Source organism: Hemitrygon akajei, chromosome 3, assembly GCF_048418815.1.
Source record: "Hemitrygon akajei chromosome 3, sHemAka1.3, whole genome shotgun sequence".
Taxonomy (NCBI): Eukaryota; Metazoa; Chordata; class Chondrichthyes; order Myliobatiformes; family Dasyatidae; genus Hemitrygon; species Hemitrygon akajei.
In genome coordinates, this window is record NC_133126.1 from 168,055,909 (window position 1) to 168,083,089 (window position 27,181).

Consider the following 27,181-nt stretch of genomic DNA (forward strand, 5'->3'; position numbering starts at 1 on the left):
GACAGTAATCCACTGCACGGCAAAGTCTCGGGCGAACTTGAGGTGGGGAGGTTGCTCGGAACAGTTGGGACGGAATGTTACCGGCCAGTGTGTATTTTAACTAAAGTTAAAAATGGTAAGTGTAATACTTTAATATTATCTTTCTTTTCTGTCATAGTGGAGTCGATTTCAAATGATTAGCTGTTGGGAAGTTTCCCGGGATAGTGTACGATTAGTCTGTCATATTTGGAGGTGTTCATGCGTGTGCCAAGCTCACGCCGCCGAGTCCAGTTGCAGATAGCGTGATCGGTGCCCTTAACATTACTTGAGATAATAAAGACTTTAGGATCCCGCTTTTACTCAAGTTTATGACATTATTACTTATTTCTTCCTTCAGTACCTCGCTGGTATAGTTAGGGTAATATGAAACTATTTGGGAAGCCTGAATGCTTCTCAACATTACACTTGTATTAGTTAATTTTGAAGTTCAAGGTAAATCTGTAATCGAAGTCATAATTCGAATCAGGTTTATTATCACTGACGTCATGAAATTCGTAGTTTTGCGGCAGCAGTGCATAAAAACGATAAATTACAGTATGATTTTACTCAATACACGTGGACTGGAAGAGAGGATGAAGAGTCGATAATAGTTGATTTGGAGTTATAACTGGAAGAAGACCTGTTGTATTAGAGGAATTTGAAATGACGAAGGCAGACTGCTTTTGTGCAAAGCTTGTTTAAAGATAGCTCTTTAGGGCACATTTTTAAGAAATTACTGCTATGTAATGGCAGTGACTTGTTTCAAAAGTAAATAAATTCAAAGCCATGTGTTTTCTAAAGATGTGTAATATTACTGTAATTCTACTTCTAGGCTAGCACCATGGTAGCAGTTGGCCTGACAGTTGCAGCCGCAGCATTTGCAGGTTTGTATGGAATACTGTTCTTTTCTGTTTTATTCCTGTAACTAATATGTTTACAGATGTGCTTATTATTTTATCCATACCAAAAAATGTGATGTACACTCAGTGGCGGCTCTATTAGGTACACCTCCTTAATGCAAATGTCTAAATCAGCCAATCATTTGGCAGCAACTCAATGCATAAAAGCACACAGAGGTGATCAAGAGGTTCAGTTGTTGTTCAGACCAAACATCAGAATGAGAAAGAATTGTGATCTAAATAACTTTGACTATGGAATGATTGTTGGTGTCAGATAGGGTGGTTTGAGTATCTCAGAAAATGCTGATCTCCTTGGATTTTATTGCATACCAGTTTCTAGAGTTTACAGAGAATAATGCAAAAAACAAAAATCTGGTGAGTAGCATTTCTGTGGGCAAAAGCAGCTTAGAGAGAGAGGTTAGAGGAGAATGGCCAGACTGAATCAAGCTGACAGGAAGGCAACAGTAACTCAAATAACCATGCTTTACAACAGTGGTTGGTATCGGGATAGCCAACATGTCAAACCTCGAGGTGGATGGGCTATAGCAGCAGACGACCATGAACACACACTCAGTGACCACCTTATTAGGTACAGGGGGTACCTATTAGTGGCCACTGTGCGTATTTCTCACATTTATACTTTATTTTTTTGAAAAGTACATGACATGCATTAACATGTTAACGTTCGGCATGAAAAATCAGAGAATAAATTGTATTTCCTTATTTGGCTTAAAAAATTAAAGTGCTCTCCAGTGTTTTACAGCTTACAGCTAGATCAAACAAGGAGAGGAGATCAAGGGATGATGATAGGGCAAAATGGCAGTCAACAGGATGAGTTGCAAAGGCAGACAAAATCGAAAAGGGTGAATACAGTACTGAAGATGTTATATTTGAATGCACGCAGTATACGGAATAAGGTAGATAAATGTACCACAGTTACAGATTGGCATGTATTATTGTAGGCATCACTGAATCACTGCTGAAAGATTATATGCTAGGAGCTTAATGTCCAAGGATACACATGGTATGGCAAGGACAGGCAGGAAGGCAGAGGGGAGTTGCATTACTCTGTTGGTAAAAATGAAATTAAATCATAAGAAAGAGGTGACATAGGGTCAGAAGGTGTTGAATCATTGTGCATAGAGTTCAGGAATTTTAAAGGTAAAATGACCCTGTTGGTAGGTGTATACAGACCTCCAAACAGTGGTAAGGATGTGGTCTACAAATTACAATGAATTAGCAAATGCATGCCAAAAGGGCAAAGTTACAATAGTCATGGAAAACTTAAATATGCAAGTAGATTGGGAAAATCAGGTTGGTGCTGGATTCTAAGAAGGGGAATTTCTAGACTGCCTACAAGATAAATTCTTAGAACAGCTCATGGTTGAGCCCACTAAATTCGGTATTGTGCAGTGAACTTGAGTTGATTAAAGAGCTTTCAGGTAAAAGAACCCTTGGGGCATATGATAATATGATTGTATTCATCCTCAAATTTGAGAAGGAGAGCTAAAGTCATATGTATCAGTAGTGCAGTGGAGTAAAGGGAATTACAGAGGCATGAAAGAGGAGTTGGCCAGAATTGATTGGAAGAGAACACTGGCAGGGATGACAGCAGAGCAGCAATGGCTGGGATTTCTGGAAGCAATTCAGAAGGCACTGGATATATACATCCCAAAGAGGAAGAAGTATTCTAAAGGAAAGATGACACAACTGTGGCTAACCAGAGAAGTCAAAGCGATCATAAAAGCCTAAGAGAGGGCATATAATAGACCAAAAATTAGTGGGATGTTAGAGGGTTGGGAAACTTTTTTAAAAAAAAAAACAGAAGGCAGCTAAGAAAGTCATTAAAAAAGGAAACACACATAAAATGCTGGAGGAACTCAGCAGGCCAGGCTGCATCTATGAAAAGGAGTACAGTTGATGTTTCGGGCGGAAAGCCTTCAGCAGGACAGTACTCTTTTCCAAAAATGCTGCCTGGCCTGCTGAGTTCCTCCAGCATTTTGTGTGTGTTGCTCAGTTTTCTGGCATCTGCAAATTTTCTTTACCTTTTCAAATCACAAAAAAAAAGAAATACGAAAGCAAGGTAGCCAATAATATTAAAGGGAATAGCAAAAGTTTCTTCGGATACATAAAGTGTAAAGGAGAGGTGAAAGTAGAGATTGGACCACTGGAAAAAGACGCTGGAGAGGTGTAATGGGGGACAACAAAATGGTGGATGAACTGAACAAGTATTTTGTATCAGTTTTCACTGTGGAAAACAATAACAATATGGTGGAAATTCCAGCTGTCAAGAGGCATGAAGTGTGTGAAGTTATCATATTTGAGAGAAGGTTTTTGGAAAACTGAAAGGTCTGAAAGTAGATGTCACCTGGACCAGATTGTGTATACCACAGGGTTCTGAAAGAGGTGGCTGAAGAGATTGTGGAGGCATTAGTAATGATCTTTCAAGGATCACTAGATTCTGGAGTGGTTCAGGGAGACTGGAAAATTGCAAATGTCATTCCACCCTTCAAGAAGGGAGAGAGGCAGAAGAAAGGAAACTGTAGGCCTGTATGTATGATCCCAGTGGTTAGAAAGATGTTGGAGTCAATTATTAAGGATGAGGTCTCAGGGTACTTGGAGGCACATGATAAAATAGGCCATAGTCAGCATGGTTCCCTCAAGAGAAAATCTTGCCTGACAAATCTATAGGAATGCTTTGAAGAAATAACAAGCAGAATAGACAAAGGAAAATCAGCTGATGTTGTGTACTTGGATTTTCAAAAGGCCTTTGACAAGGTTACACACAAGGCTGCTTAACAAGTTGTGAGCCCATGGTATTACAGGAAAGATTCTATCAATGGATAAATCAGTAGTTGATTGGCAGGAGGTAAAGAGTGGGAATAAAGGGAGCTTTATTTGACTGGCTACCGGTGACTAGTGGTGATCCACTGGGGTTGGTGTTGGGATCAACTCTTTTTGTGTTATATGTCAATGATTTGGATGTTGGAATTGATGACTTTGTTGCAAGTTTGCAGGTGATAAGATGATGGGTGGAGGGATAGGTAGTTTTGTGGAAGTAGAGGGGAATACAGTGTTAAGAAGTGTCTTGTCATGCACTTTGCTAGAAGAAATGAAAGGTAGACTGTTTTCTAAATGGAGAGAAAATACTCTCCAAAGGAACTTGGGAGTCTCTGTGCAGGGTTCCCTAAAGGTTAATTTGCAGGTTGAGTCTGTGGTGAGGAAAGTAAATGCAAAGTTGGCACTCATTTCAAGAGGACTAGGATATAAGACAAGGATGTAATGTTGAGACTTTATAAAGCACTGGTTAGGTCTCACTTGGGGTATTGTGAGTAATTTTTGGCCCCTTATCTTAGATTGAGCAGCTTGTATGAAGAGCACTTGATGGCTCTGGGCCTGTATTCTCTAGAATTCAGAAGAATGAAGGGTGACCTCATTGAAACCTATCAAATTGTGAAAAGGCCTTGATAGAATGAATGTGGAGAGGATGTTTTCTGTGGTGGGAGAGTCTAAGACCAGAGGACACAGCTTCAGAATTCCTTTTAGAATGAAGGTGAGGAGGAATTTCTTTAGCCAGACAGTGATGAATCTGTGGAATTCATTGCCATGGACAGCAGTGGAGGTAAAGTCTTTATGTATATTTAAGGCAGAGGTTGATAGATTCTTGATTGGTCAGGGCGTGAAGGGATTTGGGGGGAAGGCAGGAGATTGAGGCTGAGAGAAAAAATGGATCAGCCATGATGAAATGGTGGAGCAGACTTGATGGACCAAATGCCTAATTCTGCTCCAATATCTTATGGCCTTGTGGTCAAACATAAGGTAATGAGGGCAATAAGAAAATTCCACAATAAAAACTACAGAGAGTAGTGGCACGAATCCCGTGACAAGTTGAAAAGGACCAGCAGAAATGGAACACACCTGGAGTCTGGTTTACTATAAATTAAGACTATATTTATTACTACTACAAATTAATATCATTAAAACGGGATAATACAATACAGGTTATAAACTATTATTTATATATATCTCTGTAAATGTGTGTGTGTGGATACAAAGATAATAGTCCCAGACGTAGATATCAGTCTTACAGTGTCAGGTAAGTTTAAGCAGTTCAGTTCACTTTGTGTTGCGTTGAGTTGAATTGATGGGGAGAGAGAGAGTTAATTGAGTTGTTGTTTAAGTTGGCAGCTTTAGTTCTTGCTTCTGAAGTCTTTAGAGTCACTTTGTGTGAACCCCACACAGACACAGACGGACAGAGCCCCTTCTAGGGAGCGGTCTACTAATGCACGGCATGGGTTCACCACCAGCATACCCCCACAGGCAAGCTCTTACCCACACCGGTAATCAGGGGTCAAAATTAATCGGTCCGTGGCCTCCACCCTCGTGGTGGTCTTAAACTCCACCAGTGGTTTCTCGGGTAGCTTCCACACTTCTCCCGTGTCATGTCTCCTCTGCCGTTATCAGACCAAAAGCCTCAACTTTTTATAGTCCATTCAAAATTTCAACCATCAGCTCAACAGTTCTGAGCTGTTACCATGGTGACTTCCTAGCTTGTGTCTCAGCTGGCGCCGTACTCTCTCTCTCAAGGTCACAATTAAAAGTGTTATCAAAACCAAGTCAGAGTCCTCTCTCTCTTTTAATTGCCTCCTTGTTCATTAGACTGCTGAATTTTCTAGCAGTTTCTCACCTGCGTAACAGTAGAAAGAAAAATGGGAAGTTGCTGCACAGGTGTTTGTGCAAGACCTTTAGTAAAATTTACAAGATAGTCCCATTCACTGCTTTTTTCCACAGCCTGTAAAAGTTTCACTTCAAATTTTATCTCATTTCCTGCTGAAATGTACAAATGAGTTAGTTTTGACAACATTTCTGGTAGTGCAACCTAGTTAATGCAGTTTATTGTAAGATTTCTTAACTGTTTTCTGCTCCTGGGTTCAAGAGAGCACTGAAAAGTGACAACTCTGCGTGCAGCTCTGATAGGAATCATCAATTATTCCTGTTTAGGACTACTACAGCTGAAAACCACAGTCACAGCCATGGGTACTTCAACAAGTGACAACAATTTAAGCATCGATCGATTGATACTCAAAATCATTGTATCCCAGGCTGCAGACTCGGGACTTGAGTGCAGTTCTCCTTTAAGAAAACAAGCGGGGACAGTGCGCCATTCTACAAGTACAATTGAAATGCAGAGGGCTTAAACCTCAACTCCCAACTATCCTGTTGGTGAATGTACAGTCTCTGGAAAATAAAATTGAAGACCTCAGAGCAAGATTGCTGTACCAGAGGGACACCTGGGACTGCTGTGTACTTTGCTTCATGGAAACATGGTTATCCTCTGCCATTTTAGACACCATTCTCCACAAAGGCAGGTCAGTTAAAGGTAGAGGAATGGTGTATGCTCTATGATTAAGTCATCATGGTGCACCAACGTGGCAGTTCAGTTTTGGACCTGCTCACTCAGAGCATCTCAAAGGTTCATTTTATTGTCAAAGTATGCAGAAGCAATAAGACTCTGATATTATTCTTCCCCAGAAAGACATGAAATACTGGAAAACCGTTGGAGTTGTTGCAAACATTGGGGAAAAACCATTGGAGTTCTCCTCCCACCCCAGCACCAAAAAGAAACAAATCCCCCCCCAACCCTGCGGCCTCTAGTGATCAAATGATCTTTTTAACTGCCAAAAGGGGCTTTCCACTATCATTCTTGTAGCGGTGTACATTCCACCTCAGACCAGCATCAGGCAATCACTGGAGGAGCTGAGCACCATAATCAGCAGGCATGAAAGAGTACACCCTGATGCCTTCCCAATCATTGCAGGGGATTTCACCCAGGCCAGCTTGAAAACTTCTGAACAACTACCACCAGCAATTACCTGTGGAACCAAGAGAGCCAAACACACTTGACCACTGTTATACCACCATCAAAAATGCTTACCATGCCAGCCCACTCCCACACTTTGGAAAGTCCGATCACTTGGCGGTACTTCTACTCCCAGCATATAGACTAAAGACTGCAGCCCCAGTGGTGAGGACCAAGAAGTTATGGTTAAGGGAGGCCATGGAGTGCTTTGAGTTGGTGGACTGGATGATATTCAGGCATTCATCTTCGAATCAGAATGAATACACTACAGTTGTCACTGACTTCATCAAGACATCTGTAGATGAGTGTGTTCCTTTGAGAACATATTGGGCATAACCAAACCAAAAGACATGGATGAACCAGGAGATTTGTAGTCTGCTGAAGACTAGATGTGTGGCATTCAAGACTGGTGATCCAGAACTAAACAAGACATCCAGGTATGACTTACAGAAGACTATTTTAAGAACGACAAAACAATTTCAATTGAGGTTAGAGACGGAATTAGAGCACATAATTCTGGCAGGTTTTGCAGGCCCAAAAGCTTCCCACAAGTGAAACCTGACACCATGAATGGCTGTGATGCTTCACTCCCAGATGAACTAATTGCCTTTTGTGCATGCTTGCTTTGAAAGGGAAAATACATCTACACTTGTGCGAATCCCTGCAGCATTTGGTGATCTCTATCTGGCAGGCCGGTGTCAGAATATCTTTCAAGAGGGTGAACCCTCACAAGGCATCAGGCACTTATGGTGTACCTGGGAATGCTCTGAAACCTTGTGCCAACCAAATAGCAGGAGTGTTCAAGGACATATATCCAATCTCTCACTGCTGCAGTTGGAGGTTGACACCTGCTTGAAAAGGGCAACAATCATACCAGTGTCCAAGAAGAACAGGGTGAGCTGCTTCAGTGCATATTACCCAGTGGTGCTTGCATCTGTTGTGATGAAGTGTTTTGAGAGGTTGGTCATGGCTAGAGTCAATTCATGCCTAAGGAGGGACATGGACCAGCTGCAATTTGCCTATCACCACAATATGTAAACAACGGATGCATTCTCACTGGTTCTCCACTCGGCACTGCATCACCTAGACAGTAGTAATACCTACATCAGGCTGCTGTTTATTGATTACAGCTCAACATAATAATACCCTCAGTTCTAATCAACAAGCTTCAAAATCTGGGCCTTGGTATCTTCCTCTGCAACTGGATCCCTAACTTCATCACCTGAGACCACAGTCAGTGTGGATTGAAAACATCTCTTGGCTGACAATGAACACTGGCACACCTCAAGAATGCATGCCTATCCCACTGTTCTACTCTCCCTACACCCATGATTGTGTGGCTTGGCAGAGCTCAAATGCCATCTATAAATGTGCTGGCAACACAACTATTGACAGACTTTCAGATGGTGATGAAGAGGCATATAGGCATACAGGAGTGAGATAGATTAGCTGGTTGAGTGGTGTTGCAACAACAACCTTGCGCTTAATACCAGTAAGACCAAAGAGTTGATTGTGGACTTCGGGAAGGGGAAGACACGGAAACACACTTCAGTCCTCATCGAGGGATCTATCCTGGGCTCAACATTTACAATTACAAAGACAGCATGACAGGGGCTATGGGCGCTTCAGGTAAAGTGTGATAGAATCCTTAGAAGATAGTACAGTCAGCCCTCCTTATCCGCGTGTTCCGCATGCGCGAATTCAATCAACCACAAATCGAGAAAACCGGGAAGTTCTCTTCCAGTACTTGTTGTTTGAGCATGTACAGACTTTTTTTTCTTGTCATTATTCCCTAAACAATGCAGTATAACAACTAGTTTACATAGCATTTACATTGTATTAGGTATTATAAGTAATCTAGAGATGATTTGAAGTATACGGGAGGATGTGCGTAAGTTACCGTGGATCGGTATTGAAAAAAATCGGAAGTTCTCTTACTATGTAAGTCGGAACAGGTACATCCAGTATTATTTAGCGTCAGATAGTCAAACATTTGTCTTAGTGTATAGTATATATTTTACCTTTCTATGCATATAAAACACTTAAGAACGTATGTTTCAGCACCCGGCTTGGGAAGTTCCCGAGTTTGATCCAGTGACAGACCACTTCCAAGCGAGCTCTCCTTCCATCCTGGTTGATATGAAGGATCAAAAACCCAAAACCCAATAATTAAACCACTGTGTTGCTTAGTAATATTTGTAGCTTTCATCGGGGCAGGGCCTTTCTCACTTTATCCTTTAAAATTGTTCCAATTGTTGACCGACTGTAGCCTAACACTTTTCCAATGACCGATGGCCTTTCACCTCTTTCCGATCGCTTTATTATTTCCACTTTATTTTCAATCGTGATCGTAATTATTTTCGTGAACAGACAAAATGTCCATCACACTGAGACAGGTTAAATCGGGTCTGGGGTTCCGCTGGGTCCTAAGAGCCACTGTATTTAGACAGGTTGAATAAGGGACTTGAGCATCTGTGTTTTTTGGTATCCTCGAGGGGTCTCGGAACCAATCCGTCGCGGATAAGGAGGGCCAACTGAAATCATAATGTGATAGAATATACACTTCAATTTGAGAGAAAGCAGATAAAGTCAGATGTCAACACACACAAAATGCTGGTGGAACACAGCAGGCCAGGCAGCATCTATAGGAGAAGCATTGTTGACGTTTCGGGCCGAGACCCTTTGCCAGGACTAACTGAAAGGAAAGATAGTAAGAGATTTGAAAGTAGTGGGGGGAGGGGGAAATGTGAAATGATAAGAGAAGACTGGAGGGGGTGGGATGAAGCTAAGAGCTGGAAAGGTGATTGGCGAAAGTGATACAGAGCTGGAGAAGGGAAAGGATCATGGGACGGGAGGCCTCAGGAGGAAGAAAGGAGGGGGCAGGTGTAGCACTTGCTTCCTCACCATCATTCAGGGTCCCAGACAGTCCTTCCAGGTGAGGCGACACTTCACCTGTGAGTCGGCTGGTGTGGTATACTGCGTCTGGTGCTCCCGGTGTGGCCTTTTATGAGACCCGACACAGACTGGGAGACTGTTTCGCTGAACACCTACGCTCGGTCCGCCAGATAAAGCAGGATCTCCCAGTGGCCACACATTTTAATTCCACGTCCCATTCCCATTCTGATATGTCTATCCATGGCCTCCTCTATTGTCAAAATGAATCCAAACTCAGGTTGGAGGAACAACACCTTATATACCGGCTGGGTAGCCTCCAACCTGATGGCATGAACATTGACTTCTCTAATTTCGGTTAATGCCTCTCCTCCCCTTCTTACCCCATCCCTGACATATTTAATTGTTTGCCTGTTCTCCATCTCCCTCTGGTGCTCCCCCCCCCCCTTTCTCCTGAGGCTGCCCGTCCCATGATCCTTTTCCTTCTCCAGCTCTATATCACTTTCGCTAATTACCTTTCCAGCTCTTAGCTTCATCCCACCCCCTCCGGTCTTCTCCTATCATTTTGCATTTCCCCTCCCCCCCCCCCACTACTTTCAAATCTCTTACTATCTTTCCTTTCGGTTAGTCCTGACGAAGGGTCTCGGCCCGAAACGTCGACAGCACTTCTCCTATAGATGCTGCCTGGCCTGCTGTGTTCCACCAGCATTTTGTGTGTGTTGTTGTTTGAATTTTCAGCATCTGCAGATTTCCTCGTGTTTGCTCTTTAAAATCAGATGTATCATTTTTGCTGTGGAGTGAAGGGAATTATAGCAGAGTGGGAGAGAGGCTGGCCAAAGTGCAGTGGTGGTAGAAAGTTTGTGATCCCTGTAGAATTTTCTCTATTTCTGTGTAAATATGACCTAAAATGTGATCAGATCTTCACATGTCCTAAAACTAAAGAGAACCCAATTAAATAAATAACAGAAAAACATTATACTTGTTCATTTATTTATTGCAAATGATCCAATTTTACATATATTTGTTGGGAAAAGTATGTGAACTTCTGGGGTAATGCTTTCAGCAAAAGCTATTTGGAGTCAGGTGTTCCAATCACTGAGATGAGACTGGAGGAAATTCAGTACTGTTGCTACTTTCTCTACAAGTGGGCATCCTGCAAAGATCACACCAAGAGCATAATGGGCAATGCTGAAGGAGGTGGAAAGACCCAAAGGTAAAAGGGTAAAAGACCAAAAGACCTGCTGAAATCTCTAGAACTTGCTGAAGTCTCTGTTCATGTGCCTGCTATAAGAAAAACACTGAACAAGAATGGTGTTCATGGAAGGACACCATGGAGGAAACCACTGCTCTCCAAAAAAAAAAAAAAAAATTGCTGCACATCTCAGACTTGCAAAAGACTGCCTGGATGTTCTACAAAGCTTTTGGGACAATGTTGTGTGGACAGATGAGGCAAATTAAACTTTTGGACAAAAATGCATGTTGCTATGTTTGGAGGAAAAAGGGAACCAATACCAAATCCTCATCCCAACTGTGAAGCATGGTGGAAGTAGCATCATGGTTTGGGGCTAGTTTGCTACCTCAAGGCCTGGACAGCTTGCGATCTTTAAGGGAATTCAAAATTGTATCAAGACATTTTTCAGGAGAATGTCAGGGTAGGAATATCTGTCACCCTAAGCTTAATAGAAGTTGGATAAAGCAACTAGACAATGATCTGAAAGAAGAGTAAATCAACAACAGAATAGTTTAAAAAGAAGAAAATTTGTGAATTTGAATGGCAGAGTCAAAGTCTTGACCTTCATCCTATAGAAATGTTGTGGAAGGATCTGAAGCAAGCAGTTCATGCAAAGAAGCCAACATCCCAGAGTTGAAGCAGTTTTGTAAGGAGGAATGGCCTAAAGTTCCTCCAAGCCGATGTGCAGGACTGATCAACAGTTACCGGAAACGTTTGGTTGACGTTATTGCTTTCCAAGGGGTTGTCCAGTTACTGAAAGCAAAGGTTCACATACTTTTTCCAACTAATACATGTAATATTGGATCATTTTTCTCCAAAAAAATGAACAAGTATACAGTTTTTGTGTTATTTAATTGGGTTCTCTTTATCTAGTTTTAGAACTTGCGTGAATATCTGATCACATTTTAGGTCATATTTATGCAGAACCAGAGAAAATTCTACAAGGTTCACATACCGTAGATTCCGGACTACAGAGCGCACCTGATTATTAGCCGCTGGCTCTAATTTTAGAAATAAAATCAATTTTTTAATTGTAAAGGCCGCACCGGATTTTAGGCCGCACCGCTACTTTTAAATATACATACGTATCGGTAACACAAATTACGTTGCATATACTTTTTTACTGAACAGCACGAACAACATTCCAATATCTCCTAGCGACTGGTAAAAATATATATATTGCAGCCTACCAGGAAAAGTTATTGATCGACTTTAACTTAAAAGCAGCGTTTTCGATCGGGTCTAATCGGGTCTGACGCTTGCGCAATGCGCTCGGGTCTAATCGGGGCTGACGCTTGCGCATTGCGATCGGGTCTAATCGGGTCTGACGCTTGCGCAATGCGCTCGGGTCTAATCGGGTCTGACACGCTTGCGCAATGCGATCGGGTCTAATCGGGTCTGACGCTTGCGCATTGCGATCGGGTCTAATCGGGTCTGACGCGCTCGGGTCTTGCTTCGAGTATTTTCCATGTTGATGAGGGTGAGTACAAATGACTGATTTACAATAATTTAATTGTGAAAGTGCGCTTGATTTATCGTACAATTTCATTGGACCTCTGTGAACTACTCATCAATTTTATTGGTCTACTGTTACGAGGCAAAATGTTTACGAGGCGGCATGAAAAAAAAAAACCATGTATTAGCCGCTCTGGATTATTGGCCGCAGAGTTCAAAGCTGTTCAAAATGTGGGAAAAAAGTAGCGGCTTATAATCCGGAATCTACGGTACTTCCTAGCACCACTGTAAATTGGAAGGGGATACTAGCAAAGATGACAGAACAGCAATGGCTGGAGTTTCTGAAGGCAGAGGATAGACACATTCTAGTGATGAAGTATTCTAAAGGAGGATAATGCAACTGTAGCTGACAGGGGAAGTCAAAGACAGTATAAAAGGAAAAGAGGGCATATAAAATAGCAAAAATTAGAGGATTAGAAGTTAAAGAATTGGGAAGCTTTTAAATACTAACAAGGCAACTAAAAAGCCATGAAGAGAGAAAAGATTAAATATGAAGGTAAGCTAAGCAATAATATAAAAGAGGATTCCAAAAGTTTTTCAGATGTATAAGAGAGGCAAGAGTGGATATGGGACTGCTTGAAAATGATGCCAGAAACGTAGTAATGGGGGGGGAACAAAGAAATGGTGAATGAACTGAAGAAGTGTTTTGTATCAGTCTTCCCTGTGGAAGACATAAGTAGTGTGTCAGGGGATAGAAATGAGTGTACTTGCTATTACCATGGAGAAGATGCTTGGGAAGCTGAAAGGTCTGAAGTGGATAAGTCACCTGGCCAGATGGATTACATCCCAGGATTCTGAAAGGGGTAGCCGAATAGATTGTTGAGGCATTAATATTTCAAGAATCGCTAGATTTTGAAATGTTCCAGAGGTCTAAAACTGCAAATATCACTCCACTCTTTAAGAAAAGAGGAAGGCAGAAGAAAAAAAAAATTATAAGCCAATTACCCTGACTGTAGTGGTTGGGAAGATGTTTGACTCCATTATTAAGGATGATGTTTCAGGGTACTGGGAGGCACATGATAAAATAGGCCAAAGTCAACATGGTTTCCTTAAGGGGAAATCTTGCCTGACAAATCTTGAATTGCTTGTGGAAATATCAGGCAGGATAGACAAAGGAGAGTCAGTGGATGTTGTTTACTGGGATTTTTGAAGGCCTTTGACAAGGTGCAATATATGAGGCTGCTTAACAAGTAGGAGCCCACGCTAACAATACTAGCGTGGATAGAAGATGGGCAGGAGGCTAAGAGTAGGAATAAGGGGCCTTTTATGTTTGGCTGCTAGTGGTGTTCTGCGGGGGTTGGTGTTGGGACTGCTTCATTTCATGTTATATATCAGTGATTTAGATGAGGGAATTGATGGCTTTGTGGCCAGGTTTACAGATGATACAAAGGTAGGTGGAGGGGCAGATTCAGATTCAGTTTGTTGTCATTTATAAACCACAAATACAATACAGTTTTAAAAATGAGACAATGTTCTCCGGAATGATATCACGAAAAAGCACAAAACAGACCACACAAGAAAAACTACAAACCCATCAGACAAAGCTAAAGCTACAAGACATGCACAAAACCACAGTTACAGATAGTTATAGTTAACGTATAGTTTCAACAGTGCAGACAATACCATAATTGATAAAAGACTAACTGACAAAGACCACATAATTATAACACTTAGTTTCAACAGTGCAAAGCAATGCCATAATCTGATAAAGAGCAGTCCATGGCATGGTTTAAAAGAAAGTCTCAAAGTCCCGACAGCCTATCATCTCATGCAGATGGTAGAAGGAAGAAAAACTCTTCCTGCCATGAACCTCCAGCGCCGCAGCTTGCCGATACAGCACTTTGGGAGCTCCGACCACAGCCAACTTCGAGCCTCCGACCAGCCCTCCGACACCGAGCACCATCTCTGCTGAGCGCTTCGACCCCGGCACCAGCCGCCAAGCAACAGGCAAAGCCGAGGATTCGGGGCCTTCCTCCCGGAGATTTCTCCGATCGCACAGTAACAGCGGCAGTGAAACAGGCATTTCAAAAGTTCCACCAGATGTTCCTCTGTGCTTCACACGTCCGTCTCCATCAAATCAGGATTGTACACGTCCTCTACTTGTAGATAACAGATATTCATTCCTGGAGTGGCCGCTGTGTGCTGTGTCACACCGCCATCTTGGATAATGTTGAAGATGCAGGGAATCTGTGGTAGAACTTAGATTGGGAGAATGGGCAAAGAAGAGGTCAATGGAATATAGTGTGGGAAATTGTATGGTAATGCACTTTGGTAGAAAGAATAAAGGTGTAGACCATCTTAAGAACAGAGAAACTTCAAAAAGCAGAGGTGCATAGCGACTTATGAAGGATTCCCTAAAGGTTAACTTGTAGGTCAAGTTGGTGTTAAGGAAGGCAAATGCAATGTTAGTATTCATTTTGAGAGGATGAGAGTACAAGGGCAAGGAGGTAATGCTGAGGCTTTATAAAGCATTGGTCAGATCACAGTTTTGGGCCCCTTACCCAAGAAAAGATATGCTAGCATTGTAGAGGGTCCAGAGGAGGTTCATGAGAATGATTCCAGGAATGAAAGAGTTAACATACAGTGCCTTGAAAAGGCATTCAACCCCCACAACTATTTTTATATTTCACTGCCTGATTTTCTAAATTTAAAATATATTGAAGTAGGATTTTTTTGAGCTAATCTACAAATCAAAAGAAAAATTCCAAAACCTGTGAACAATTTACTAAAAATTAAAACAAACTTTGTGAGGCTGAGGAAAATTCATCTGCTCTGTAATTACTCTGCCAACTTTCCTCAAGTGCCATACCGTATATTACCTTACCAACTCACCCAATTTGCTGATGTAGAAAATTGGAGGATCACCTGAGCAAATATCCCCTCTCTTTGTAAGGTCCAAGAGTTTGGTAGGTTTTTAACAGACCAAACAGAATGAAGACAGAAGAGCATCAAAGGAAATCAGGGAAATTATAATAGAGAAACATGAATCTTGGGAAGAGAACAAGACCATCTCAGCAGCGCTAAACATGTCTTGGAGCTCAGTGCAGTCCATTGAGGAAAACATGAACCAGCAGCCACTGCTGCTCCCAACTAACCAGGCACAGCTTGATCAACTTTGCAAGGAGGAATAGAAACATTTTGCTCCATCACATTGTGCAAAGCTAATAGAGACTTATCCAAAAAGGCTAACGGCTGTAATAACTATAAGAGGTGGTTCAGCTAAGTACTGAGCAAAGGGATTGAATAGTTTTGAACTGCTGACATTTCAGCTTCTGAATTTTTAGTTTTCCATGCTTTACAATTTTCTCTGTCTTGGGGCTCTGTGAAAATAAAAGCACAAAGATTTCCAAATAAAAATTCTCACTTAATTTGATTGAAATCCCTGGTGGTAATACTCATTTACGTGAACAGGGTTGAGGAACATTTAATGGCTCTGTGCCTGTACTCAGTGGGGTTTAGAAGAATGAGGTGGGATCTCACTGAAATCTATCAAATATTGAACAGATAGAGTGGATGTGGAGAGGATGTTTCCTGTTATGGGGGAAGTCCTAAGACCAGAGGGCACAGCCTCAGAATAGAGGGATATCCATTTAGAAAGGAGATGAGGAGTTTCTTTAGCCAGAGAGTAGTGAATCTGTGGAATTCTTCACCACAGACAGCTGTGGAGGCCAAGTCATTGGGAATAATTATAAAACAGATAGGTTCTTGATCAGTCAGGGCATCAAAGGTTGTTGAAGAAAGCAGGGGAATAGGGTTGAGAGGGATAATAAATCAGCCATGATGGAATGGCAGTGCAGACTAGATGGGCCACGTGGCCTAATTCTGCTCATGTGTCTTACAGTCTTATGGAAAGAAGAGATTTACTTGACCAAAAAGTCTAGGACTTGGGGGGTACAAGTTTTAAAGCAGATTAAAGCAGGACAGCATGAAAAGAAACTTATTCACTCAATGGACAGTTAACATGGAAACATACAGCACTGGATAGAACAGCACTAGATAGAGGCATCAAATGATAAGGGAATAATGGTGGAAAATGGTACTGAAGTAATCAGCCATGACCATGATGAATGCTGGGGTGTGTTTGAAGAGCTGGATGCGTTTCACTTGGCTCCTGCTTTTTTATCAGTCCCATTTGCCCACATTTCTTCCTATTCTCTCCCATTCATCAACTCTCCCTGATTCTCCTGTCACCCACCTACTCTCAAGCAATCTTCAGGGCTAACTAACCCATCTTGATTGTCTGGTTTTGTCAGTGTGAGCTTTAATCCTTGCAGCCCAGTAAAAACAATTTGTAGAGTACAGTGCAGCAACAAGGTTCATCGTGCAATCAGTTCATCTTCTTCCTCTCTTTTAAATGGTATTGTAAGGTCAAGCCTGGAGGCAAAAACCACAACTGCAGCGAGCACCCCTTACCATGACAACATTCTGACGTAGAGTGACATGGCTTAGACGCTGATGCTTCCTCTTATCTGTAGTCATTGATTTTCTACACTACCACTGAAAATTTTCTGGCCCCAGATTCCTCCTTATGATTATTCCTTCCCCTCCAGCATGCATTGAATTAAGTTTTAAAGCTACATTGCCAAAATCTGGAGCTTTTTGAAGTTGGGTTAGTATATCTGAAGCAAAACTTCTCGTGGCTATGCTCTGCTGGCTGAATGCAGCTCCACAAGTCGCAATCACTAGCAGTATCATATTCAATAAAAAATTATCACTGGTTTAGCAGCGAGCAGTGTATAATCAAGCTACTTGATAAAGGACTATGCAGACATTCACAATAAATTAAGGGAATTTGCAGAAAATGCTGGTATTTGAAGAGTGCTAAATTCTGAGGTTCATGGAGTGAGGTTTTAGGCATTGAGGGCAAACCCAGAGAAGAATTTGAATAGAAGATGAGTGTTTTAAATGGCATTGTTTCGGTTATAAAAGTAAATGATTTTACATTGAACCATTCAATGTTATTGATATTCAAATATGTTTTTTCCAGAAGCCCTGAGTGGCTTCTTCTGGACATCCCCATCATTCTCATACAATTGAGACCAGATAACATCCTAGGATGTGGTACTGAATATCAGCTTGCCATGCCAAAACAAGCCACACTTTTAACCAAGCTACACTGGGGGTAATTTCAAAGATGTGAGGGGCAAGTTTTTTAGTGTTGGATGCCTGGAATGCATTGCCTGGGGTGGTGGTAAAGAAAGAAACATTAGAGACTCTTAAGAGCCGTTTAGATAGGTATATGAGGAAAATGTAAGGATGTGGACATTGTGTGTAGGCAGAAGAGATTAGTTTAATTAGCCTTTAATTGGTTCAGCACAAAATTGTGGGCCAAATGGCTAGGTCCTGTGCTGTATCTATGATCTATACCACTGGCCTCAGCCAGCCAATGTGGAAAATTACCCAGGTACCCCCTTTTCACAGAAAGTAAGACAAATTTAATCAATCTAATCTCAATCTAGAATATTGATGGAATTTGGACCAAAAGAGTTTAGTCGCAGATGTGAGAGCAAAATTGATTCCTTGTTATCAAGGTGGTATTTGGTCAAATGCTACAGGCAGAAGTTCGAGTAAAACTAAATGGGGGCATCCCAAAGTAAACAATTTAGTGTCTGTTGTTACACCAAGCAAAAAGATGTGATCACACACAAAATGCTGGTGGAACGCAGCAGGCCAGGCAGCATCTATAGGGAGAAGCACTGTTGACGTATCGGGCCGAGACCCTTCGTCAGGACTAACTGAAAGGAAAGATACTAAGAGATTTGAAAGTGGGAGGGGGAGGGGAAATGCGAAATGATAGAAGACCGGAGGGAGTGGGGTGAAGTGAAGCTGAGAGCCGGAAAGGTGATTGGCAAAAGGGATACAGAGCTGAAGAAGGGAAAGTTGTTCCTGTTAGGTGTCAGTCATTCCAATCCAAAAGCATCATTGCTGTAACAGTTTGGGTTAGAGAAAGTTGACTATTTTCAGCTACTACACTCACCTGTCAAGGTCAGAAATGAGGATGATTACTCAACTGTTCAGTATTCAGTTCCAAAGGAGACTTACAAGGATATTGCCAGAATTACAAATTTATGTCAGTGTTGTTTCCCTTTAACAGGAGATTGGAACGAGGTTTAGGGTGGACAATATTATAAGAGAACTAGACAGTGATTAAAGAAGCAACTATTTCCCTTTAGAGAGGGAACAATATATTTTTAAAATTAATAGAAAGATGAGAAGGGACAAGGAATTATCCTTTTCAGTCAAAGGGTAGAGGAGTACAGAACTTCCAGTCAAAAAGATGGTAGAGGCAGATACCAGAAGCAGGAAGATGGGAATAGGTTAGTTACATATTTTCTATGAGCTGAATGGCCATCTGTATTATTTATTTATTTATTTATTGAGATACAGCGTGTAATACATCCTTCTGGCTCTTCAAGTTGCGTTGCCCAGAGATCCCCCGATTTAATCCTAGCCTAATGACGGGACAGTTTGCAGTGATCAATTAACCTACCAACCAGTATGTTTTTGTACTGTGGGAGGAAACGGGAGCATCCAGAGGAAATCCACGCCATCGTGGAGAGAATGTACTACTTAAAGGCAACAGCTGGCGTTGAACCCGGGTTGCTGGTACTGTAAAGTGTTTTGCTAGCCACTATGCTTTTGTGCCTGATTCTACAAATGGCTGGTCATACCATTTATCAAATAATTTAATAAAAGAAAATTCTTAGTGATTTACAGTGTCATTAAAATATCAATTCACAATTCAACTTTTTCAGTCTTGCTGTTGATTTTTTTTGTCATTCAACAGTTCTGGAAGGAATATCAATTTTCTTTCTCAAGAAAACAATCTAAGTTTGTATTCTTTTCCATTAAGTCATTCAATTTTTATGCAGGCTGGGATTTTTGTTTTTCCTTTTCAGGACGGTATGTTGTGCACGCTATGAAGCATGTAGAACCTGCTTTGAAAAAAACCATTCAGAATCTACCAAAATCGGTTAGTTTTTATACTGCTTGGTTTATAAGGACTTTGTACATGGTATAAAATGTCTTCACACCAATAAATCTTAAACTCTGCCTGGATGTATTCATCTGCCAACAACTAATGTAAATCTTTCCAGTACTATTTACCTGCTCTAATCTATTCCCCTCTCCCCCCAAACACCTTGCTGTATTAGGTTTGTTAAACATTGAAACATAGAAAAACCTACAGCACAATTCAGGCCCTTCAGCTCGCAAAGTTGTGCCAAACATGTCCCTACCTTAGAAATTACTAGGCTTACCTATAGCTCTCTATTATTCTAAGCATCATGTACCTATCTAAAAGTCTCTTAAAAGACTCTATCATATCTGCCTTCACCACTGTTGCCGGCAGCCCATTCTATGCACTCAGCACTCTCTGCGTTTTAAAAAAAAACCTACCCCTGACATCTCCTCTGTACCTACTCCCCAGCACCTTAAACCTGTGTCCACTTGTGGCAACCATTTCAGCACTGGGCAAAAGCTTCTGACTATCCACACGATCAATGCCTCTCATCGTCTTGTACACCTCTATCAGGTCACTTCTCATCCTCCGTTCTCCAAGGAGAAAAGCCCGAGGTCGCTCAACCTGTTTTCATAAGGTATGCTCCCTAATCCAGGCAACATCCTTGTAAATCTCCTCTGCACGCTCTCCATGTTTTCCACATTCTTCCTGTTGTGAGGCAACCACAACTGAGCACAGTACTCCAAGTGGGGTCTGATCAGGGTCACTATTCTCATAAGTGCGCGGCTCTTAAACTCAATCCCACGATTGATGAAAAGGACGTATTAATTGTCTTCACCAAACTTGCCAACAAGGAAAATGCTGTTGTTCTGTAAACAATTACCTTGCAGAGTTAAAACACCTTTTTAAGAGTTTTCTTGGGACCATGATGTGCTGAAGGTAAATAAGCCATTATTTTCCCATCACTAACCCTCTTGAATTCTTTACAGTACTTGATCCAACCACATTGTCCCCTAATCATGTTTCTTTGTAGTTCCCAAGATCCACAAGCAAGATTTACTAAGATAGTCTAGTCATTACAGTCAGACCTCCTTATCCGTGGGTTCCACATGCACGGATTCAACCAACCGTGGATCAGGAAAACACGGAAGTTCTCTTCCCAGCACTTGTTGTTTGAGCATGTACAGACTTTTTTTCTTGTCATTATTCCCTAAACAATACAGTATAGCTATTTACATAGCATTTACATTGTATTAGGTATTATAAGTAATCTAGAGATGATTTAAAGTATATGGGAGGATGTACATAGGTTACTGCGGATTGGAAATTGAAAAAACCCAGAAGTTCTCTAAGTGGGAACAGGTACATCCGGTATTATTTAGTGTTAGTTAGTCAAACATTTGTCTTAGTATATAGTATATATTTTACCATTCTATGCATATAAAACACTTAACCTTATGTATTTCAATAATTAAACCACTTAGTAATAATTGCTTAGTGCTTAGTAATAATTGTAGCTTTCATCGGGGCAGGGCCTTCGCATGCTCCATTATTCTCACTTTATCCTTTAAAATTGTTCCCATCTTTGACCAACTGTAGCCTGACGCTTTTCCAATGACCAATGGTGTTTCACCTCTTTCCAGTTGCTTTATTATTTCCACTTTATTTTCAATTGTGATCACTTTCTGTCAACGGAACAGAAACAGCAGCAGCCGCAGGCGGCAGGTCCCGAGCTCTGCTGGGTCCTAAAGTCCACCGCACTGAGACAGGTTAAATAAGGGACTTGAGCATCTGTGTTTTTGGTATCCGCGGGGAGTCCTGGAACCAATCTCCCACGGATAAGGAAGGCCGTCTGTACTGCCTGTTTAAAACCCGCTAAGTGAGGGAAACAAATGGTTAAACTTGATATCCATTAACCTTTCTCCAATCAACATTGCTCCCCAAATGCTTACCATCTTAATAGAAAAATAGTTGACTAAACTATTCCATTGCATGATGCCTTTAAAGCATAGCAAGATATATGCTCCAGCAGATTTTAATCTTTTTGATACACTTGAGTTTGAATAATTGTTGTTTAAAAAGTTGGCTGAAGAAGAAGAAGAAAAAAAACTTGCATTGTTCTGGGGGGTAAAGCAGAACAGTGAGATTCAGTGTTCTGATCTCACTGAACACTGGCTTCGTAAAAATGTGGTATAAATTTGGTATGAATAGGCATATTTTCACCATTGGCACCCAATTTTTATTATACCTTTTATCATTCACTTCATGATCTGAGGCCTCTCTCTCTCGAACAGAGGGTACCCTGTCCCTTTCTACCAGCACCTTCCTTAACCTGGCTGAACACATCCTTGCATTAAACCTCTTCATTTTCAATTTGGAGGGAAATATATATGACCAAGAATGTTGCTATGGATAGATGTGTAGATCCAAACAACCATTCACACCTTACCTTCTTATTCTGGCTTCTTCCTCTTTCCTTTCTGTCTAGGAAAGGGCCTCAGTCCAAAATGTAGACTTAATACTCTGAATAGATGCTGCTTTACCTTCTAAATTCCTCCAGCATTTTGTGTGTTACTTTGGATTTCTAGCATCTGCAGAATCTTATGTTTATGATTCCTTTCCCACTCCTACTGGTTAACCAAGGTTCTGTTTCCTTTTGATCATCTTTTTCATTTATTTCTGCCCATTCAGCTGGACTGCCCCCTTGGTCTATTCTTATCCTCTCACCTAGCTGGTTCTACTTATCTCCTTCCAACCTCTGTCCTCCACCTGCTCAGAATTTTCCTCAGCTGTTTCCATCTATCAGCCAACAGCACCAGCCTCCCTAAACTTTGCCCCCTCCCACCTTAATAATTCTGCCTATTGCATACTAGCCCTTGCCTCATCCTTTCCTCTCACTTCTATATTCTTGCTTTCTACTGTCCTTTTGCAGGGTCTTGTCCTAAAATGTTAATGACTATGCTTAGATAAACTTATGCAAATGACAGTAAACTCAACTCTGACTGTCCTGTTACCTCCACAGATGCTGCTTGGTCCACTGAATTATTCCAGCAGCCCCTTTTCTGCTGTAGATTTCAGCATCTGTAGTCTTTACTCCATGGGGTAAATGTGTTTTCCACTTCCTGAATCTTCTTTCATAGATTGCAATCAGTATCCCTTTGGCATCCAACTATGTTTGGAACTATGTTTTTTCCTATTTCTGAGCCCTATAACACTTCCATTGCCTTTTCCCATTTTTACAGTCTTCGTTAAATCCTTTCTATGTTGCCCTTCAAACACATGCCTTGCTCTTTCCAACTGCAGTTTATCTTCCACCATAGCTTAAATACTTGCAATCCCATCTGTTTAATTTCCTTCACCTCTGGTGTCACATCCTCTCATTCCATCCAGAAAAAGGTTAGGATTCACCTCATTTTCCCCTTCCACCTCATTGTTTTCCACATTCAAGTGGATCATCCTATGATTTGACACTCAGAAGTGATGCCACTACTAGATACTTTTCAATTGCATCTTTATTTTCAAAGAAATGGCTGCCTTTCGGATGCTTAAGATTACTTCATCTCCTCCAGTACCCTCTCCCTTTTCACACCTTCTGATGCAATTCCAATACTTTAATCATTCTCGCTTTCCAAGGACACAGATACTTTGTATATGAAACTGCAATTTGCTTGCACTGCTTTCAGTTTAATGAATTGCATTCTCCTCTGAAATAATTGGGTCATGGCTTTGCAAAACCCCTCTTCAAAAAGGTAACCTTAACTTACATTTGTCTGAAATTATTTATTCTGCTTCAACTCTCGTATGGTTCTAACAAAGTTCAATGTAAGTTCAAGAACTAGCAACTTACCTTCCTACTTGGCATATTCTACTCTTGCAGACTTAACTGAATGCAGTAATTTAAGATAATCACTCATTCTAACCTTACATTGAGTATTCAGGTTTTTCCCCTTCCTCTTAAGGTAACCTCTGATTTCTTTTGTTTATTTGCAATACTTACAAATATCTGGTTTGTTTTCACTGGTCCTTAACACTTCCTTTCACCATCACTTGTATCATTTAATTTCTCCTAGCTGCACCATGCAACAAGTATTTTTCTTTCTGTACCTCCTAGAGCACTATGAACACAGTACAGCAACCATTCAAAGGAAATAATTATGTGCATCTTGTCAGGGAAAACAGGACGGCAAATGATCCATCCCTTTCTAGTATTGGTCACACTTTTTTAAAATCAAGAATTATTGGGACTAGACATGTCAAGCAATGTTGACTTCCTTTAGTTTAAAGGCATTTTGCTATTTAAGATCATGACATCCAGAACCTACTGATAATTCTCCAGGTATACGCTTGAATTTCTACTCGTTTTCAAGTTTATAATAAAGTATTCACTTTACTAAATATGTACAACAATGTTAACTTTTCAAAGCAGTAATTTAAAAACTTTGATTTCAGGCTTTCAGTGGTTACTACAGGGGAGGATTTGAAGCCAAAATGACAAAGAGAGAGGCAACTCTTATTCTGGGAGTGAGGTGAGACAACATTTCAGCAATAAAATGCCCTTATAGGCATTGATGTTATGGTCAAATGGGTATTTATAAAATTATATTTTGAGATTTTTGTGGTCTTGATTAATATGTTGCTGAACAGTCATTTCTCAGGATATAGTTCTCCAGGGCACAAACCTGCCTGCCAAATAATACTTACTTAGTATTTTTGAAGGTCAGGTTGCAAATTTGGATCTCCATTCTTGGAATGTGTTCTCATATACACTTTTTTCCAATTGGAACACTTACATAATAGAAACATATAGATATGTCTTATTGATACATTTTTAAGCACAACTGACAAGATCGAAAAATTGCTATAGTTCTTATAAAATGTTTAATTTCATTTTTAGGTTGTTTAAAAATTAAAAGTACCTTATCTTTTAAAAGCCCCACAGCTAACAAGGTTAAAATCCGGGAGGCACATAGGAGGATCATGGTACTCAATCACCCAGATAAAGGTGAGATTATCTATTAAAAGCAAACCAAGCTCTTAAATTTTATTTGTATTTTAAACATTCTGCTTCAAATATGGATTAATAAGCGGATGAACTTAGGGCATGGATCAGCATAGTTTTGGTCACCTGCCTACAGGAAAGATGTAAGGAAGGTTGAAAGAGTGAAGAGAAAATTTACAAGGATGTTGCTGGGACTTGAGGATCCAAGTTATGGGGAAAGGTTGAATAGATTAGGACTTTATTCCCAAGAATGTAGAAGACTGAGGGAGAGATTTGATAGAGGTATAGGTAGCTTAAATGCAAATGGACTTTTTCCACTGAGATTGAATGAGACTAGAACTAGAGGTCGTGGGTTAAAGGTGAAATGTTTAAGGGGTACATGAGTGTGGAATGAACTTTCAGCACATGTGGATGCAGGGTTGATTTCAACATTTTAAAGAAATTAAATAAACGGACGAGAGGACTATGTAGGGCAGGGGTGTCAAACTCATTTAAGGTCACGGGCCGGATTGAGCAAAATGCAGCTTCATGCGGGCCGGATCAGTCGGATGCGTGCGAACGCAGCTTTCGTTGCCTCCGTTTTTTCAGCCTGCTCTCATGTGTCTCAGTCTCTGCTATAACTACAAAGTGTTTCACTTTACAAATTCCGTTTCTTATGAAGAAGACTGCCGAATAAACACTAAAAACCCTGAAAACCTGGTACCTGAATAAACTCAGCATTAGCCATATCATATGCCATAGGCGCTTCGATTACTGGGGCCAGCTTTAATAGTAATTAGATATTATCTCGCGGGCCAAAGATAATTCCACCGCGGGCCGGATTTGGCCCGCGGGCCTTGAGTTTGACATATATGATGTAGGGCTATGGTCCAGGTTCAGGTCAATAGGTCTAGGCAGATGAATGATACAGTAGACTAGATAGGCCTGTTTCTGTACTGTAGTGTTCTGTGACTAATTCTTAAATGGGTTTATTTGGCAGGTGGATCTCCTTATCTTGCATCCAAAATCAATGAAGCTAAAGATTTACTGGATTCTCAGAACAAAAAGTGATCTTGTCTGAAAGTAGTAAACTATGATACTTTTTCAAAAACAATTGTTATTGCGGTTTATTAAACCTCATGTAATCATTCAATAAATCAGATGCTAAAAGTTAATTGTATTTAAGATCAAAACCTGACCTAATGCAAGGCTTTTAATTACATGCAGCTTCTTGCATTTCATATTTAAAAAGTGATATATGCCAGAATTGTAATGCAAAATGACAACTAACTTCATGCAGTTAGAATTTCTTTCAATAGAGGGTGGTGAGTCTCTGAAATTCATTGCCACCAATAGCTGTAGAGGCCAAATCATTAAGTAAATTTAAAACAGAAGTTGATCTGTTCTGGGACTCCTCCCCTTTGTGATTTTTATAAATGACCTGGATGAAGTAGTAGAAGGGTGGGTTAGTAACACAAATGTTAGGGATGTTGTGGATTGCCTGCAGGACATCAATCGGATGCATAACTGAGAAGTGGCAGATGGACTTCAACCTAGATGTGTGAAGTGGTTCATTTTGGTAGGTCCAATTTGAAGACAGAATAATGGCAAGACTCTTGGCAGTGTGGAGGATTGGAGGGATCTTGGTGTCTGTGTTGATAGGACACTCAAAACTGCTGTGTAGGTTGACAGTGTTGTTAAGAAGGCATGTGATGTGTTGGCATTCATCAACCATGGGATTGAGTTCAAGAGCCATGAGGTAATGTTACAGCTCTACAAGACCTCATTAGGAGTACTGTGTTCAGTTCTAGTCACCTCACTACAGGAAGGATGTGGATACTATAGAGTGCAGAGATTTCCAAAGTTGTGGCCTGGATTGGAGGTCATACCTTATGAGAATAGGTTGAGTGAACTTGGCCTTTTCTCCTTGGAACTGTATAAGATGATGAGGGGCATATTGATCATGTGGATAGCCAGACACTTTTTCTCAGGACTGAAATAGCTAACACATGGGGCTTGGAAATAGGTACCAAGGGGATGTCAGGATAAGTTTTTCCACACGGAGTGGAATGCACAGCTGGCAGCGGAGGTGGAAGCAGATACAATAGGGTCTTTTAAGAGCCTCTTGGATAGGTACACATGGAGCTTAGTAAAATAAAGGGCTGTGCACCAGGGAAATTCTAGGCAGTTTCTAGAGGTTACATGGTTGACACAACATTGTGGGCTGAAGGGCCTGTAATGTGCTGTAGATTTTGATGTTCTATGTTAGGTTATAGGAAGAAGGTAGAAGAATGGGGTTGAGAGGGATTAAAAACAAATCAGACATGATTGAATGCTGGAGCAGACTTGATAAGCTGAAAGTCCTAATTCTACTCCAATGTTTGGTCTAATATGACAAAATTAATTGACTTTTCTCATTTGTAATGGCCAGTTGGTGGCGTAGTGGTATCAGCGCCAGACTTCAGAGCGAAGGGTCCCAAGTTCGAATCCAGCCAGCTCCCTTGCATGTTTTCCATCCGTGCTGGGTTGAGTGTCAAGCTAGCAACTCTGCCTCATAAAAATAAGAAAGCCTGCTTAAAAAACAATGCTGTCACGACGGCAGCCCGATAATTCCACTTGGAGTAAGGGCTTTCTTCTTCTTCATTTGTAATATAAAAGCTGCCTATATGTAAGAGCATAAATTTTAAAAACTGATACAAGCATTGAATTAGGCTACATCCACACTATGCGTTTTTGGAAATATCTCTATCCACACAAACAGATTTTGGCGAATCTCCTGCGCAGGACACATCTACCGAAAACAAGCGACGTGTTTGGTGTCGAATCT

General features: G+C 40.9%; 1 protein-coding gene across 1 annotated transcript; it reads left to right on the top strand.

Annotated features, from left to right (window-relative positions):
* On the top strand, nt 1–25,529 carry dnajc19 (DnaJ (Hsp40) homolog, subfamily C, member 19). The gene is made up of 6 exons (XM_073041254.1): nt 1–115; nt 851–902; nt 19,315–19,388; nt 23,826–23,902; nt 24,308–24,378; nt 25,355–25,529. Exons 1-6 carry the CDS (start codon nt 113–115, stop codon nt 25,423–25,425), a joined length of 348 nt encoding a protein of 115 aa, XP_072897355.1. The 5' UTR covers nt 1–112; the 3' UTR covers nt 25,426–25,529.
* Nucleotides 25,530–27,181: the final 1,652 nt, after the last annotated feature.